The sequence below is a fragment of the Phyllobates terribilis genome, unplaced genomic scaffold, assembly GCF_046119375.1.
Source record: "Phyllobates terribilis strain yellow unplaced genomic scaffold, ASM4611937v1 Scaffold_2__4_contigs__length_985480577, whole genome shotgun sequence".
In the NCBI taxonomy this organism is placed as follows: Eukaryota; Metazoa; Chordata; class Amphibia; order Anura; family Dendrobatidae; genus Phyllobates; species Phyllobates terribilis.
This window is the reverse complement of record NW_027362762.1, coordinates 534,979,584-534,999,302: the sequence shown is the minus strand read 5'-3', so window position 1 is coordinate 534,999,302 and position 19,719 is coordinate 534,979,584. Positions and strand designations below refer to the sequence as shown.

The 19,719-nt window shown below is 44.2% G+C and overlaps 1 protein-coding gene across 4 annotated transcripts in view; it reads left to right on the top strand.

The window, feature by feature from the left end:
- SLC9A1 (solute carrier family 9 member A1) overlaps positions 1 to 19,719 on the top strand; it is a 98,883-nt gene that overhangs the window by 18,236 nt on the left and 60,928 nt on the right. For all 4 annotated transcript variants that reach the window (XM_073666178.1, XM_073666182.1, XM_073666181.1 and 1 more), the window contains exon 2: positions 11,988 to 12,448. In XM_073666178.1, coding sequence (XP_073522279.1) covers positions 11,988 to 12,448 — 461 coding nt within the window. The remainder of the gene's footprint in view (positions 1 to 11,987; positions 12,449 to 19,719) is intronic.

Genomic DNA, 19,719 nt, shown 5'->3' with positions numbered 1-19,719 from the left:
GTGGACCCCAAAATAACAAAAATATGTTTTGGATTTTGATGTGGCTTACCTAACCTGATAGCAAAAACCTAAAGAGATGAACTGGAGTACAAGTTGGTATGCATTCAACTTGCCGGTGCATGTTCACACTGGCCACAAAACAGACAAGACCTAACATAATAAACAAAATAAGCAAATACCCTGCTCTAAATAAATAAATAACAATAGTATATGAAAATAACATGGGGTACTTAGTTAACATAATTTTGATAACAAAAATGTAAAAGCCATCCCACCATATGAAAGTGACCCTATTCAGGACAGTCTTAACCTCTAGTATTAAAACCTTTCCTAATCTGATAACAACCAGGGCTGTTGAGTCAGTAAGCCAAACTTCTGACTCGTCAATTTCCCTGACTCACGACTCCTACTCCACAGCCCTGCCTTATTACTGAGCATGTACATAAAGTGCAGCACAGATTCATCTCCTCTAATAGCCTAGATCCATAGATCAGGAACAGAACAATTATAGGACATTTCATAACTTCCCCAAATTCTTATGAAAACATTTACAGCGCATCCTGCATTGTACTACTGAACCCAATTTATTATATATTTTAGGAGTCATGAGTTGGTCCATTTTATACCGACTCCACAGCCCTTACAACATGTAGGGGCAGAGACTTTGATTCCAGCAAGGCGTCACTCACTTATTGTAGTTTTTATAAAATCAGGGTTATATCGGCTGGAGATTCACTAGTGGACTACTTGGCTTGCTGCCAGATAGTCCAACCATGCCCTGACCACTGACTAATGGCTTTCTGCCAATGAGCAGTTTACACAGATGGCTGCAAATCAGTGATGTGGGTGGGGTTGTACAGAGCTCAGCATTCAGAAAACTGATGGATCATCAGTGGATTAAATGGTAATTTTTATCAAAAATACAGCAAGCAGTCCAGTAAGTGACACATTGCTGGAATCGGGGTCTCTTCTCCTATGTGATGCTGCTCCCAGGTGGGGTAGCAAAAAACTGATGACTAATTCCTTCTAAGTTAATGGGCACCTGAATAAAATGAATAACACTCGAATGCCATCTGTGTCGCATCCTAAGGCTGTCCGTCCAGTTTTTACTATCTCAGAATGGATAAGGGGGCATCTTAGCTGATCTTTTGCATATAAGAAAAACTGATGCTACACTTATGGTAAAAACGGACACATTAATGAAAGTTGGGATAAAAAACACTGTTTCAAAATCAATATTGTTCTTGTTTAGCAAGAAAACAAAACTCCCAAGACAAGTGAATGGTGCCTAACATCCTATCATCCTAGACAAAGAGAGCCCAGAGCTTGTCTTTTCTTAGGCTGAATTCAGATGTCACTATACTGTGGTCAGAGTATGACTGTGATATCCGGACTGACCGCGGATCTCCAGACTGGAGCTCAACAGCCTCCTAGGCATATGAATTGAATTCAGGTCAGGAGACCCATAGTCAGTCCGAAAATCGCCATCAGTATTTAGATAACGATATTCAGACATCTGAATTCAGCAGTCTACCCATTAAATTCCTTAAAAAAGCTAACCACTCCACACCTCTTAGACCATAGGCATTGTGGATAGGATCAGGGCTCCCACCAGGAATTTCAGGGCCCCATACGGGCAAAATTTTGGGCCCCCTTGAGACTTCGCCCTCCACTTCAACCTTCCACAATCCTACCGCCCACTCTTGGAAAAACTCCACTTCTGCACCACGTCCTCACCCATCAAACATTAACAGTGCTCATCGAACACCATATCACATAGCAATCAGCTTTTGTTTTGGCCAAAAGGATTTTTAAGCCACCACCATGACAAGGTAGACTCTTTAGTTAGGGCCCTACTTTACTCTAACCTATTAAACATTTCTTAAAATATCCAATACTCTTTTTAGGTGTATTTTTCTTAATTTAAGGGAATGGGTCACATACATTTTTTAAAATGACCGATATCACATACAACGAACAAATACCTTCCCACCATGATCAGACCACATATTACCACCACATAGTTCCTTGTATGTGGTATTATTCCGTCACTATTACCGCCACACCGTGACCAGACCACATATTACCACCACATAGTGACCAAATACTACACTACTGATCATTAATAAAAAAATATATACTAATATTACTGTAAGTGCTATTATACACAGGAGCTCTGTGCATAGTATACAGTGTATAGTGTAAGTGTACAGGTAATGGTGATCACCAGTGACATTATACAGAGAAACCCTGTATATAGTGTCAGCGTACAGGTAATACAGGGATCACCGGTGACATTTGTAAGGTAGCGCTATTCATCACGCTGGGGCACTCGCTTCACCGGGTCAATTAAAGCACACATGCAACGTTTTTCCGGTAATTCACAGTCCAGCAGTTTATTAAATCTCATAAACCGCTCATAACATAGTCCATCTCAGTGGCTCGCCGACATGTTACACATAATATCCCAGAGCCCTTCTAGTGACAGATATGCCCACTTGGCTCCAGATACAGCCTTCAGCAAGGTAACCATATCAATGTCCACATCAAGCAGCGTTTTTACCTTTGCCGGGTCGTAGCTGTTTCAGTCAGCTCGGTTCTGCCACAGCTGTGGCTTTAAGGCTTCCCAGATGGGGCCTCCGGGCCACGTACCTTCCAAGGCTACTGGTATCTCAAACACAGGGGATCCAGCTTCTGCCTTCCAGGCTAGTGGAGTCCCACACAGGGGCCAGGCCTCTCGCCCTCCAAGGCTACTGGTATCTCAAACACCGGGGATCCAGGCTCTGCCTTCCAGGCTTCACCAGGCCTCTCTCTCTAGGCCTCGCCAGGCCACTCTCTCTCTCTGTTTCAAAACTACCAGGGTTTATATATCCTTTTGTGCACACAGGACCTGTGATGATGTCACAGTCACGTGATCAGTCACCTGAGGGGGAGGTAAATGGTCAGCTAGAGCACACCCCCTGGACATTCTAGCAATGCAGCAAGCCGCTGCATTACACATTATACACAGAAGCTGTTTACATAGTATACAGTGTATAACGTCAGTGTACAGGTAATACTGACTCACCGGTGACGTCTCTAGTTATTATTTATAGCTCCATTGATTCCATGGTGCTGTACATAAGAAGGGGTTACATACCAAATACAGATATCACTTACAGTAAACAAACTAACAATGATGGGTATAGAGGGGAGAGGACCCTGCCCTTGCGGGCTTACATTCTACAGGAATGGGGAAGGAGACAGTAGCTTGGGGGGGTTGCGGTAGCTCCGGTGTTGTTGAGGTGGCAGCAAGCGAGGTCATGGCAGACTGTAAGATTGTTTGAAGAGATGGGTTTTTAGGTTCCGTCTGAAGGATCCAAATGTGGAGGCTAATCGGACGTTTTAAGGCACAGAATTCCAGAGGATGGGGGATATTCGGGAGAAATTTTGGAGGCTATTGGATGAAGAACGAATAAGTGTGGAGGAGAGAAGGAGCTCTTGGGAGAACTGGAAATTACGTAAGGGAATTTATCGGGAGATTTGTTCAGAGATGTACGGAGGAGAAAGGTTATGGATGGCTTTGTAGGTCAGTGTTAGTAGTTTGAACTGGATACGCTGGGCAATTGGGAGCCAGTGAAGGGATTTGCAAAGGGGGGTAGCTGAGGAGTAGCGAGGTGAAGGATGAACCAGTCGTGCAGCAGAGTTAAGAATGAACTGGAGGGCTGCGAGAGTGTTAGCAGGTAGGCCACAGAGGAGGATGTTGCAGTAGTCGAGGCAGAAGATGATGAGGGCATGCACAAGCAGTTTAGTAGGTTGAGGAAAGGACGGATTCTGGAAATATTTTGGAGGTGGCGAGAGCTTGGTTGTGTGGTTTGAAGGACAGGGCAGAGTCAAGGGTTACTCCGAGGCAGCGGATTGTCGGTACAAGGGAAAGTGTGATGTCATTTATTGTGATAGAAAGATCAGACTGGGAGGATACGAGAGATGGAGGAAAAATGATGAGTTCTGATTTGTCCACATTAAGCTTGAGGAAGCGAGAGGAGAAGAAAGAGGATATGGCTGATAGACATGCTGGGATTCTGGACAGCAGAGAGGTAGATCTGGGTGTCATCATCGTACAGATGGTACTGGAAGCCATGGGCTCTAAGGAGCTGTCCCAGGCCAAGGGTATAGATTGAGAAGAGTAGGGGTCCTAGGACAGAGCCTTGAGGGACTCCAAACAGAAAGGGGGCGGGATGAGGAGGTAGTGTGAGAGTTGGAGACGCTAAATGTGCGGTTAGCAAGTTATGAGGGGGGGCAAGGTTTTTGACACCAAAGGAAGAGAGGATCTGTAGTAGGAGGCAGTGGTCAACTGTGTCGAAGGCAGAGGACAGGTCAAGAAGGAGTAGTACAGAGAATTGTCTGTTAGCTTTGGCTGTAAGTAAGTCATTAGTAACTTTGATAAGGGCAGATTCGGTGGAATGGTGGGGGCGGAAGCCTGATTGTCAGAGAGAGTTAGATGAGAAGTGAGAGGAAAGTTCATCGTGAACGTGTTGCTCAAGGAGTTTGGAGGCAAATGGGAGCAGCGATATGGGGCGGTAGCTGGACAAGGCGGTTGGGTCGAGGGATGGCCTTTTGATGATGGGCGTGATTGTGGCATGTTTGAAGGCAGAGGGGAAGATACCAGAAGCTAGTGATAGGTTGAAGAGATGGGTTAGGCATGGGAGGAGGTGGGATGGGGTCGAGTGCACAATTGGTGAGGTGTGATTTGGAGAGGAGACAAGTTAAGGTCTCCTTCAGTGATGTTGGAAAGGGAGGTTATGGGGAGAGGGAAATGGGCTGAAAAATAAAGGGGTTGTGGTGGTTGGACAGTAAAGATTTGCCGTGTTTGGTCAATCTTGTTTTTGAAGTGTGTGGCAAACTCCTCAGCAGAGATGACAGAGGTCAAAGTGGGCAGTGGAGGGCGGAGGAGAGAGTTAAGTGTTTTGAATAACTGTTTGGGGTTGTAGGATAAGGAAGATATGAGGGTTGTTCTGTAGGCCTGTTGAACAGAGGTGAGGGCTGATATGAATGTGAGTGTTGATATTTGAATGCAGTGAAGTCATCTTGCGAATGTGTTTTCTTCCAACGCCGCTCCGCGACCCTGGACGCTTGCCGAAGCTGTTTAGTGAGGTGGTTGTGCCAGCTTTGCCTATTGACTCGTCGTGCTCTGCCATGCACGAGAGGGGCGACATAGTCAATAGCTGATGCGAGAGTGGCATTATAGAAAGCAGTGGCGCTGTTTCTTTGTCGAGGAATGAAGATATGGATGTCCGTGTTAGAATAGAGTCAAGAGAGTGTGTGTGTGTCTAGATGTGCAAGGTTTCTGCGGGGTTGTGCAAGTTGCTGGACATCGGTGACAGGTGAGGAGGACAGGGATGAGAACGTGAGTAGATGGTGGTCAGATAGGGGTATGGGGGAGGTTGTGAGGTTAGATAGGGAGCAGAGTCGGGTGAAGATGAGGTCTACGGTGTCTCTGTCTGTCTGGGTGGCTGATGAGGACCACTCAGTAAGTCCAAAAGATGAAGTGAGCGACAGGAGTTTGTATGCTGCTGACTGGCGAGTGTCATTGAGGATGTTGAAATCGCCCATAATGATTGTGGGAATGTCAGCAGAAGGACAGTAAAGAAGCCAGGTGGAGAATTGGTCAATAAAGGTAGTGACCAGGCCTGGAGGTTGGTATATGAGAGCCAATTGGAGGTTGGAAGGAGAGTAGGTGCGGTTAGAGTGGACTTCAAAAGAAGGGAGAAAAAGGGAGAGTAGAAGTGGGATAGGGCTAAAGGTGCAGTTGTAGTTCTTGAAGTCCTTCTTGATCCAGCACAGACCGCCATCATTTCTTCGAGCCAAAACTCTTCTCTGCATAAAATAACAGTTATCTAGAGCACATTCCCCAACTTCTACACTACGCAGCTGAATACAGACGTGCACCCACCATTAATATATAATTAGTTATTATGCAACCCGCCCTTTCAAATATAAATTGTAATCCATCACTGTGCCCCTAACTATAAATAGCCACTTTCCGCACCTAATAACTGTAAAAATTAATTAGCACCTGTACTCTTCCCCCAAATTATTACCAGTCACACTCCGTTATCCTCAACGCACCCCCACTCTCCCGATTCATTATATTTACATGTCTCCTCCGCTCCAATGAATTGTCATGTCGTCTCTCTCCCACCCCCACTTCATCATTATTTGCTCACCCCTTACTCCCAATTCATCATTTGACCTCCTCACCCCGCTGCTCCCAATTCATCATTTACTCTCCTCACCTCCTACTCCCATCATTTGCTGTTCCCCAAGACCATTTAATTAATTCTATTAAAAAAAAATAATAATTCTTTATGCTTACCTCTCATATGATCCCTGCAGCTTCACTTCTGGACTGGCATCGTGGCGCTCGATGCTGGCGAGTACTCCATGACGTCACAGAAGAGACGGAGGGACTCACTTGGAGCTGCCCCCGCTTTTCACGTCTGCTCACCGGGCCCCATACAGCAGTAAGGGCAGTACTGCCCTGATGGTGGCCCTGGATAGGATTATCCTTAGCTGGGGTAAATCGGGGTAAATCTCCTGTGAGACTCACACCAGTTGTATGGTCTGCCTCCATGGTTTGTTAACCCCTTTACCCCCCAGGGTGGTTTGCACGTTAATGACCAGACCAATTTTTACAATTCTGACCACTGTCACTTTGAGGTAATTACTCTGAAACGCTTCAACGGATCCCCCTGATTCTGAGATTGTTTTTTCGTGACATATTGTACTTAATGATTAGTGGTAAAATTTCTTCGATATCACTTGTGTTTATTTGTGAAAAAATTGGAAATTTGGCGAAGATTTTGAAAATTTTACAATTTTTAAAATTTGAATTTGCATGCCCTTAAATCAGAGAGATATGTTACACAAAATAGTTAATAAATAACATTTCCCACATGTCTACTTTACATCAGCACAATTTTGGAACCAAATTTTTTTTTTATTAGTGCACTATAAGGGTTAAAAGTTGATCAGCGATTTCTCATTTTTCCAACAAAATTTACAAAACCATTTTTTTTAGGGACCACATCACATTTGAAGTGACTTTGAGGGGCCTTTATGACAGAAAATACCCAAAAGTGACACCATTCTAAAAACTGCACCCCTCAAGGTGCTCAAAACCACATTCAAGAAGTTTATTAACCCTTCACGTGCTTCACAAGAATTTTTGGAATGGGGAAGAAAAAAATGAACATTTAACTTTTTTCACAAAAATGTTACTTTAGACCCAATTTTTTTATTTTTGCAGGGGTAACAGGGAAAAAATAGACCCCAAAATTTGATGTGCAATTTCCCCTGAGCGCGCAGATACCCCATACGTGGGGAAAAAACACTGTTTGGGCACACGGCAGGGCTCAGAAGGGAAGGAGCGACATTTGACTTTTTGTTTGTGTGCCCACGATGCGTTTTTTAAGCGTTTCCGCAGCAGCAAAAACGCTGCAGAAACGCTTAAAAAAATGCATGGTAGAAGGCCTGCCATGGTCCCCAATGATAATCCGCATGTGCTGTGCACATGCTGCGGAAATTTCCGCTGCGGATTATCATTGCGGAAAAAAAACGCAGCACTACCAATTATTTTGTGGAAGTGCTGCGTTTTCGGCGCCATTGACTTGCATTGAAATGCATGGATTACGCATCACTGCATATGTAGATGCGCATTCCACGCGTTTCAATGTGCGGATGGTACCCGGGTGTGGAGGACAGGAGATTCTCCTCCGGACCCGGGTACCATAGAACCTGTGAAAAAAAGAATAAAATTAAAAAATAAATGTTATACTTACCTTCTGACGGCCCCCGCTGCGCTCGTCCTCCCATGCCAGCAGATTGCGGTGGACTGAAGTACCTGCGCTGACATCATAGTCATGTGACGGCAGGTCCTTCAGTGTAGTGTACCGCGAGCTGCCGACAAGGGAGAACGGAGCGAAGCAACACTGCGGGGGCCATCGGAAGGCAAGTATAGATTAATTTTTTTATTTTTAACCATTCTTTAAGGTCACACTATATAAATCCATGACGGTTGCATGGATTTATATAGTGTGACCAAGTTGGCAAGCACTTTCCAAGTGATGCTAAAATCACTTGGAAAGCGCTTGTCAACCCGCATGCGGAAATGCATGTGAAGAACTCTTCACATCCACATGTCCCTGGCAGGAAAAATGCATGTACAATCCGCATGCGTTTTTTTCTGCCAGGGAGATGTAGAAACGCTCAGGAAAAATCCGGAGCATTTCTGCATCGTGGGCACATAGCCTTTGAACGTAAAATTTACTTGAATAATTAGCGGACGCCATGTTGCGATTGGAGAGCCCCTGATGTGCCTAAACAATGGAAACCCTCCACAAGTGACACCATTTTGGAAACTAGACCCCTCAGGGAACTTATCTAGATGTTTCGTGAGCACCCTTAACCCCCAGGTACGTCACAGAAGTTTAGAACATGAAGCCGTGAAAATAAAAAAATCTAACTTTTTCCACAAAAATCATCTTTTAGCCCCAAATGTTTTAGTTCACACGGGAAAGAGGAGAAAATGGAACCTAAAAACTGTTGTGCAATTTCTCCTGAGTATGCCAGTTCCCCATATGTGGGGATAATACACTGTTTGGGGGAACGTCAGGGTTCAGAATGGAAGGAGCACTGTGTGACTTTTTGAACGCAAAATTGGCTGGAATCAAGAGCGGATGCCATGTCGCATTTCGGGAACCCCTGATGTGCCTAAATAGTGGAAACCCCCTACAATTGACTCCATTTTGGAAACTAGACCCCTCAAGGATTTTATCAAGGGGGGTATAGTCTACATTTTGAACCCAGAGTTACGACTGAATTTGATAACATTAGGTCATCATATTGAATAAGTTGTCATTAGTCTTGAGCGCAAGTGCTCGCTACTTGATTTTGCGTCGAGTACTCGGGTATGCACCATGTATCACGGGTGCTAGAGTGACATGCTCGAGTCCCCGTCCGCATGTTTCACGGTTATCAGACACCCCCCAAAAAAACCATGCGGCGATTGCTCGTGCATGGCAGGTGATTCCAGCAACGTTTTTTTGGGCCGCGCAGCATATGGGGCAGAGACTCAAGCATGTCACTCTAGCACCTACGATACTCAGTTCATACACGAGCACCCGATGCAATCTCAATAGTGAGCACTTGCACTCAACACTGGTCGCCATATCGTCATCCTTTTTTCTTTTTTTTTTTCTTTACTTTTGAAAAAATCCCAACCCTAACCCGTGTGGTATAAGTGATTAGACGATTTTATTCTTCAGGTGGGTGCGATTACAGTGATACCAGATTCATATCGGGTTTTTATGATTGACAGCTATCACACACTAAAAGACCCTTTTTTTTGCAAAGACTAGTTTTTGCATCGCCATATTTTGAGAGCTATAATTTTTCCATATTTTGGCCGACAGAGTCATGTGACGGCTTGTTTTTTGCAGGACAAGTTGACGTTTTTATTGGTACCATTTTCTTGCATGTGACATTTTTTGATCGCTTTCTATTCCGATTTTTGACAGGCAGAATAAACAAAAACCAGCAATTCCGTAATTGTTTTTATGTTTTTTTTATGCTGTTCCGTGTGTGGTAAAATTGATAAGGTAGCTTTATTCTTCGGGTCAGTGCGTTTACAGCGGTACCGCATATATAGTTTTTTTATGTTTTGGCGCTTTTCCCCATTTAAAACTATTTTCTAGAAAAAAAAATGTTTGTATCACTTTATTCTGAGAGCTATAACTTTATTTTTCGGATGATGGAGCTGTATGGTGGCTTGTTTTTTGCAGGACAAGATGACGTTTTCAGCGGTACCATTTTTATTTACATTTGTCTTTTGTCTTTTTGATCACGTATTATTCCATTTTTTGTTTGGTATGATAAAGCATCGTTTTTTGCTTCGTTTTTTATTTATTTATTTTTTTACCGTGTTCACTAAAGGGGTTAACTAGTGGGACAGTTTTATAGGTCAGGTCGTACTGGACGCGGCGATACCAAATATGTGTACTTTTATTGTTTTTTTTTTTTTAATAATAAATAAATATTATGGGTTCAATATATTTTTATTTTTGGGGGATTATTTTATTTTTTTTTTTACTCTTACACATTGTACCACTATGGGACTTTCACTTTTTGCAGCCTTATCGGCTGCATGGCATAGAGAGCAACAGCTCCCTATGCCATGCAGCCTGTCAGCGCTGCACACAGGGGAGACATTACTTTGGTCATGCACTGCGCATGACCAAAGTAACGTCCTGCCTCCTGGTGACCCGGATGTCGTCATGACAACATCGGGTCATCATGACAACATCCGGAAGGCGCCCCAGATATCGCGGGACGCCGGCAGGAGAGGTGAGTATAGCGATCACCTTCCCCCTTGCCACCACAATGCTGCGATTGACTTCGATCTTCGACTTGTGTGCGGGCGTGATCGCAGCGCGCATAATAGTACATAGCTGGTCCTATAGGCCCAGGGCGCAGCTACGTACGATTACTGACAAGGTCGTAAAGGGGTTGTCCACTACTTTTTATTACCCCCCCTAATGTATTCCCCCGGGGCCCCTAAGGGTTTTCGTAAATACCTTATGTTGCAGTTACTGCATGCGAGCGGCGCTTCCGCGGACCGCTCACAGGCATCACGTGACCCACCACTGATGTCACGTCAAGTGAAGCATGACATCAGTGACGCGGTACCCGCAGTGGATGCTGTGTTGTGGGCGGGGTTACCCCCCGCGTTACACCCAGCATCCACTGCGCGTTTTCCCAGTGAATGGGGAGAGGGCGGTGGATGCTGGGTGTGACGCGCGGGGTAACCCCACCCACATCCCAGCATCCACCTGTGGAACGCAGAAGAGAGAGACTCCCAGCTGCATCCAGAACCATGATGTAACATCAGTGGATGTCAGGGTCGGCTGCAGCCGGGTGTCAAGTGATGCCTGTGAGCGGCCAGTGATAGCTCCGCTCACAGGCAGTAACTGCAACGCAAGGTATTTACAAAAACCCTTATGGGCCCCGGGGGAATACATTAGGGGGATAATAAAAAGTAGTGGACAACCCCTTTAACAACATTCTATGTCCAATAAGATCCCACTCCAGGTCACAATGCGAACATAAAGCAGCAGCCAAAATGTAAACTAACTGAACGTTGTGAACTGCACCCTTTGGTTTATACAACTAAAAATGCCTGATGGAAGGCTTGTTTACTTTTAATTTTTACTTCTCTGTATAACACCAACATATTTTGGAACGCTGTACAGACTTTCATCACCTGTATTGAGGTTTACAATCTAAATTACCCTATCTGCATGTTTTCTAGAAACAGAAGTACTCAGCAAACACTTTGCTTTCTATAAAGTTTGCGTTCCCCTTTCATTAATTAATCATGCATGTGACTGGTATTTCTGTAAACCACAGATCAGCTGATGTCCAATAGATCTGGATAAAATGATTTAGGACATTGCCACAAGCATCAGTCATAAGATTTTTTTGTAAGGGTAAATTCAAATAATTGATAAGGCTTTAAACCGATTTAGTTTTTGATGTTGAAAGACACATTACTGTTCGAGGCCATTATTAAGTTGCGTTAGGATTTGACAGAAAAACAGATTTATTTGGGGAAAAGCATTGAAGTTGCAGCTTAATGATCGACTATCCCAGCCCTTTGCAAGGACCTGAGTTATCTCTACTAGGCTATCTCAATAATGGTGTTAAGAGCCCCTTTTGTTAACGTTGCGATCCGTCATGTGCAGATAGCTCAAGTAAAGGTTTGGAGGTCAGGACCCTGGGCTTTATCTAGATTCATTTCATTAGTTAATGGTTATGTGAAATTATTTAATGACTGTGTCTGAGAAAATTATAATTTTTCACCTCCCATGCTATAACGTAACAGAAGATTTTGTAATGTGACGACAAATTGAATTTTCGCTATAACTTTCTACCTTTCTGTTTCTTTGCAGGATTCCATGTGATCCCAACTCTATCCAATGTTGTCCCCGAGAGCTGTTTGCTGATTGTTGTTGGCCTTCTAGTAGGTGGACTTATGAAGGCCGTTGGTGAAAAGATTCCAGTTTTGGAATCGAAAGTCTTCTTTCTTTACCTTCTGCCACCAATCATCCTTGATGCTGGATATTTCCTGCCCCTACGTCCCTTCTCTGAAAATTTGGGAACAATTCTTATGTTTGCAGTGTTGGGAACACTTTGGAATGCTTTCTTAATAGGCTCTTTGTTGTATGGTGTATGCCAGATCGGTGGACCAGATTTATCAAGCGTAGGACTCTTGGACAACTTGCTGTTTGGTAGTATCATTTCGGCTGTCGACCCCGTAGCTGTCTTGGCTGTATTTGAAGAAATCCACATCAATGAATTGCTCCACATCTTGGTGTTTGGAGAATCTTTGCTCAATGATGCAGTCACTGTGGTAAGTGGGCACACATAGATAGATAGAGAGATATATATATATATATATTATCTATCCGAACATGCATGCTCAGTTCAATCTTTACTCTAGAATTTCAGTGCATTTACAATTTTATTAATTTTGATTTTATGATTTTACAAATATTGGCTTCAAAAACTTCATTAAAACAGCACATTTAGAAAGCACCCTAAGGCCTCCTACACACATTTTGTGACTTTTTTGGGGGGTTAGGAGAGGGAGGGAGTGTGAGGTTGTTTAAAAAAAAATGCAAGGGTGCTGTGAGTGTTTTTGTTTTAATTTAAAAGTGGTTGTCCACTACAATAAATAATGCTCCCATCAATTTAAACAGTGGAAATAAGAATTTTTGTAAATAACTCTTGTTGCCATTCTTGCCTGTGAGCGGCGCTATTGCTGACGGCTCACTGTGCATCACGTCACCCCGCCTGCATCCTCCTCTGACATCCACTGATGTCACTTCACTTTCCGGTGACCCACTGGCACACACCCCCCTGATTGACTTTGCTGTGGGCGGCGTTTCACCGCACAGCCCAGTATCCAGCACTCGCTTTCCCTCTCCTCTGTATTCATTGGCCGGAAGTGCGCCCTGGATACTGGGTTGTGACCTTTGAGTCTCTGGAACATGACATCAGCGGATGCCAGAGTCGGCTGCAGCCGGGGTCATGTGATGACCAGTGAGCGGTCAGCGATAGCGCCGCTCACAAAGCAAGAATGGCAACAAGAGGCATTTACAAAAAATACTACTTTCCGCTGTTTAACCCCTTAAGGACCTAGACACTTTGTAGGTTAATGACCAGGCCTTATTTTTTAAATCTGACCAGTGTCAATTTATGAGGTAGTAACTCAGGAACGCTTCAACAGATCCCACTGATTCTGAGAATGGTTTTTTGTGACATATTGTACTACATGATAGTGGTAAAATTTATTCGATATGACTTGCGTTTATTTGTGAAAAAAAATGAAAATTTGGTGAAAATTTTGCAATTTTCAAACTTAGAATTGTTATGCCCTTAAATCAGAGAGATATGTCACACAAAATAGTTAATAAATAATATTTCCCACATGTCTGCTTAACTTCCAAACAAAAAAAAATGTTGTTTCCCAAATTGTTCTGATGTAAAGGGTTAAAAGTTGACCAGCGACTTCTCATTTTTCCAACAAAATTTACAAAACCTTTTTTTTGCAGACCACATCACATTTGAAGTGACTTTGAGGGGCCTTTATGACAGAAAATACCCAAAAGTGACACCATTCTAAAAACTGCACCCCTCAAGGTGCTCAACCCCACATTCAAGAAGTTTATTAACCCTTCATGTGCTTCACAGCAATTAATTGAATGTGAAAGGAAAAAATGAACATTTAAACTTTTTTTCACAAAATGTTTACTTCAGACCCAATTTTTTTATCTTCACAAGGGTAACGAGAGAAAATGGACCACAAAATTTGTTGTGCAATTTCTCCTGAGCACGCCGATACTCCATATGTGGGGGAAAACGACTGTTTGGGCGCACGACAGGGTTCGGAAGGGAAGGAGCGCAATTTGACTTTTTGAATGTAAAATTTGCTTGAATAATTAGCGGACGCCATGTGGTGTTTGGGGAGCCCCTGATGTACCTAAACGGTGGAAACACCCCACAAGTGACCCCATTTTGGGAACTAGACCCCCCAGGGAACTTATCTAGATGTGTTGTGAGCACCTTGAACATCCAGATGCTTCACAGAAGTTTATAACATAGAGCCGTGAAGTTAAGAAATCAAATTTTTTTTACACAAAAATGTACTTTTAGCCCCATTATTTTTTTTTTTCACAAGGGTAGCAGGAGAAAATGGCCCCCAAAATTTGTTGTGCAATTACTCCTGAGTACAGACATACCCTATATGTAGAAGAAAACTATTGTTTGGGCGCACGGCAGGGCTTGGAAAGGAAGGAGTGACATTTGGAACGCACTTTGATGGAATGGTCTGTGGGTGTCATGTCGCGTTTGGAGATCCCCTGATGTGCCTAAACAGTGGAAAACCCCGACAAGGTACCCCATTTTGGAAACTACACCGCTCAAGGATTTTATCCAGGGGTATAGTGAGCATTTTGAACCCACAGGTACTACACAGAATTTAAAAACATAAGGTCGTCATACTGAAAATGTTCATTTTTTTTCCACGAAAATGTAGTTTTAGCCCCAAATTTGTAATTTTTGCAATGAATAATAGAAGAAAACGGACCCCATAATTTGTTATGCGATTTCTCCCAAACGCGATGATGCCCAAAATGTCATCAGAAATTACTGTTAGTCCACACGTCAGGGCTGAGAAAGAAGGAGCGCTACACACGTGGTCAAAATTGTTGGTACTCCTTGTTTAATGAAAGAAAAACCCACAATGGTCACAGAAATAACTTGAATCTGACAAAAGTAGTAATAAATTAAAAATCTATGAAAATGAACAAATGAAAGTCAGTCATTGCTTTTCAACCCTGCTTCCACAGAATTTAAAAAAAAATTAAACTCATGAAATAGGGCTGGACAGAAAGATGGTACCCCTGAAAATAATGTAATAAAAGGGACATGTTAAATCAAGTTGTGTCCACTAATTAGCGTCACAGGTGTCTACAATCTTGTAATCAGTCAGTGGGCCTGTATATATGGCTACAGATACTCACTGTGCTGTTTTTGTGACATGGTGTGTACCACACTCAACATGGACCAGAGGAAGCAAAAGAAAGAGTTGTCTCAGGTGATTAGAAAGACAATTATAGACAAGCATGTTAGGTAAAGGTTATAAGACCATCTCCAAGCAGCTTGATGTTCCTGTGACTACAGTTGCATTATTCAGAAATTTAAGATCCATGGGACTGTAGCCAATCTACCTGGATATGGCCGCAGGAGGAATATTGATGACAAATCAAAGAGACGGATAATACGAATAGTAACAAAAGAGCCCAGGATGACTTCTAAAGAGATTAAAGGTGAACGTCAAGCTCAAGGAACATCAGTGTCAGATCGCGCCATCCGTCGTCGTTTGATCCAAAGTGCACTTCATGGGAGACGACCAAGGAGAACACCATTGTTGGAAAAAAAAAAAAAAATCATAAAAAAGCCAGACTGGAATTTGTCAAACTACATGTTGACGAGCCACAAAGCTTCTGGGAAAATGTCCTTTGGACCGATGAGACAAAAATGGAAGTTTTTGGCAAGGCACATCAGCTCTATGTTCACAGACGGAAAAATTAAGCATATCAAGAAAAGAACACTCTCCCTACTGTGAAACATGGAGGAGGCTCTGTTATGTTCTGGGGCTGCTTTGCTGCATCTGTCACAGGGTGCCTTGAATCTATGCAGGGTACAATGAAATCTCAAGACTATCAAGGGATTCTAGAGAGAAATGTGCTGCCCAGTGTCAGAAAGCTTGGTCTCAGTCTCAGGTCATGGGTCTTGCAACAGGATAATTACCCAAAATACACCACTAAAAACATCCAAGAATGGCCAAGAGGAAAACATTGGACTATTCTGAAGTGGCCTTCTATGAGCCCTGACCTATATCCTATTGAGCATCTTTGGAAAGAGCTGAAACATACAGTCTAGAAAAGGCAACCTTCAAACACGAGACAACTGGAGCAGTTTGCTCATGAAGAGTGGGCCAAAATATCTGTCGAGAGGTGCAGAAGTCTCTTTGACAGTTACAGGAATCGTTTGATTGCAGTGATTGCCTCAAAAGGTTGTTCAACAAAATATTAAGTTGAGTATCATCGTTTCTGTCCAGGCCTATTTCATGAGTTTCATTTTTTTTTTAAATTCTGTGGAAGCAGGGTGCAAAAGCAATGTCTCACTTTCATTTGTTCATCTTCATAGATTTTTAATTTATTACTTTTGTCAGATTCAAGTTATTTCTGTGACCATAGTGAGTTTTTCTTTCATTAAACGAGGGGTACCAACAATTTTGACCAAGTGTGTATTTGGCTTTTGGAGCATAGATTTTGGTAGAATAGTTTGTGGGCGACATTTGCGGAGCTCATAAGGTGCCAGAACAGCAAAAAAAAAAAAAAAAAGTGTGACCCCATTGTAGAAATTACACAACTCAATGAATTCAACTACCGCTGTGGTGACGATTATGTAACATCCACGCCAGGCTTTATTCTCGAGAATTCCAAATATGCCAGTTTAGTGCCCATACATTGTGCCCCCATAAAGTGTAGTGCTCCCATATATTGTAGAGCCCCCATACATTTCTCCTGGTGACACACACCCAGTAAGTTAAGTGCTCTCCCCGCTAGAATAATGCCAAACATGTGGCCGCTTACTGCGGTTTAGGCACACTGGGGCTCAGAAGGAGGGGGCATTTGGATTTGGGAGCGCAGAATTCACTGGATTTTATTTGAGGGGGCAGGAGCCATGTTGCTTTTCTAGAGTCTTTGTTCTACTAGTATTGTGTGACCCCCTATAGTCCCAGTGACAGATGACGGACCTGAGAGGGGGCTGGTTTTGTGTGGGATAAATTAGGGGTTTTATTGGTAACATTTGGGGGTATATAATTTTTGATTGCTTCTAGAATAAGACTGGATTGCCAGTCTATGCCGAGCACTTACGATGGGGTTTCCGTGTAAATCCCACAAAAATGTGATTTAGATGAAACCGCCAACTGAACCGAACCACCCACCACAAAGAGGCAGATGGAGACACTTTGGTGTCCGTTTGAAGTCTTCTCCAGTGGTCTCCATCTTTTTAGGTGCATACACATCTGTGGTTGTCCACACTTGTGTGCTAAAAAAAAGCTTAAAATGATGGTACGCCGCCGAAACAGAGACCAGTCCAAAGGGACTCCCATCAGCCTCATAAGTGAGTGGTTCCATCTGGGTTTTTTGTCTGAATTGCGGTTTTGGTGAATTTACACGGAAACCCCAACGTAAGTGCTCAGCGGAGAGTGCAGGATAAACATCAGCCCTGCCTTATTCCGATTTTTTTTGGAGGCGGAATGAAGAAATAGACAGCAGTACCAGAATAGTTCTTATTTTTATTTTTGCGTCATTCCTCGTGGAGTATAAGTGATAAGGCGGATTTATTGTTCGGGTCGGTGCGATTACAGCGATACCAGATTTAAATAGTGTTTTTTAGGTTTTGCTGCCATCACACAGTAAAAATGCTTTTTTTTTTTTTTTTTTTAAATAAAAGGTAGTTATTTCCGTCACCATATTCTGAGCTGTAACTTTTTTATTTTTTGCGGGACAAGTTGCACTTTTTTTTTGGTACCATTTTGGGGCACATAGTAATTTTTGATCGCTTTTTATTTAGATTTTTTACTTTTTCACCAAGTCCCACGGTGGGACATGTGTGATTGTCACTTTGATTGCTGATCTCATACACTGCAAGACCTCTGTACTGCAGTGCATGAGACCTGTCAGTGAGTCACTTAATCAGCCTAACTCTGCCTGTGAGATACAGCTTATTATCATCACATGATCTCAGGGTACCTTGGTAACCATCGGGACCTGCGATTCTTGCGGCCCTCTGGTAAGCACTTAAATACCACTGTCACGATTGACAGCGGTATTTAAGGGGTTAATCGGCCCCGATCGGCATCAAGACCGGCCAGGGCCGATAATGCAGGGTGTCAGCTGTCACACACAGCTGACACCCACAGGAATCACCGCCGCTGGGCAACGCCATACACTTATTCCACAGTGAATCATTTTTACGGCGCTGTGGAATAAGTACCCTTAATGACCGCCGTAAAAATGTGTTACGGCGGTCGTTAACGGGTTAAAGCACCACTCTAGCGTTTTGTTTTTTTTTTCAGCGCTGGAGTGGCGCTTTAAATGTAAGCCTCCTGCCCCTGGTCACATACTCTCCCTCCGGCGTCTTCATAGTTTTTTCGGGGGCCACCCTGGTCCTCCTGCGCCATCTTGTGACAGTAGCTTTTGACTGACTGGAAGTCAGAAGCTACGTCATACACTCTCAATACAAGTCTATGAGAACCAGAACGAGGCAGGTGAGTATAAGACAGGGGACTCACAATTGAAGCGCCACACCAACGGTGCAATAAAAAACGCTGAAGTGGTACTTTACAATTACAACTTGCCAATATACTTAAATTATCACAGGTACCTGAATATGTAAATTTTCCTATCACCCATGACAGCACCACAACGAGAGAGGGGATCCGCCTGTCCAGGACAGAGGGAACCTTGTTAAAATGGCGGCAGAAGAAAGAAGAGAAGATTATTCCCAGACCTGGGCCGGTCGGTTTCCAACAAGGCACAGTCTCTGCTGCGGCTGGCGCCAGTGACCTGGAAACGCCATGGTGGGTCCAAGGGGGCCTGTTCCTTCAGACGGGCGCGAGCAGCAGCTGCAACATTACCTTATGGTGGCCTGGCAGCTGCGCATCCCGGTTGCGCAGGACGCTATCCAGGAAATCGCACCCTAAGACGCATGCCGGTGAAAAAGGAAATAGCGGAGACCCATGTCTTCTAACATGTTTCCGGCTACTGTTTTGTACAAGCCTGCGGCCCTGATGATGAGCGTACCGGAAGGTCCTTGATGGGAGAACCTTAGACAGGCTTACTTGTTGAAGATCTGGATACGACTGAGCGGTGCCCCTGCCTGGGGTCGACAGCTCCAGCTCCGTGCATCAGTGGAGAAGCTGCTGTGGAACTGCGCCCCATCTGGGGTTGGCAGCTCCAGCTCTGCACGTCAGTGAGAGAGCAGCTGTGGAACTTCGCCCCTGTCTGGGGTCGGCAGCTCTTGCTCCGTGCATCAGTGGAGAAGCTGCTGTGGAACTGCGCCCAATCTGGGGTTGGCAGCTCCAGCTCTGCATGTCAGTGAGAGAGCAGCTGTGGAACTGCGCCCCTGTCTGGGGTCTGCAGCTCCAGCTCCGTGCATAAGTGGAGAAGCTGCTGTGGAACTGCTCCCCATCTGGGGATGGCAGCTCCAGCTCTGCACGTCAGTGAGAGAGCTGCTGTGGAACTGCACCCCTGTCTGGGGTCGGCAGCTCCAGCTCTGCACGTCCGTGAGAGAGCTGCTGTGGAACTGCGCCCCTGTCTGGGGTTGGCAGCTCCAGCTCTGCACATCAATGGGAGCACCTGTTGAGCTGCGCCCCTGCCTGGGGTCAGCAGCTCCAGCTTTGATCGGCGCACTATTGGAGGTGCCCCTGCCTGGGGTTGACCACCCCAGTATTGCTCAGGCATGGACGGATGGAGAGGAACAGGCCTGTGACTTGGTCCAGCTTCCGAATCCGTACAGCTGGTGGTAAGTGATCTTCGTAAA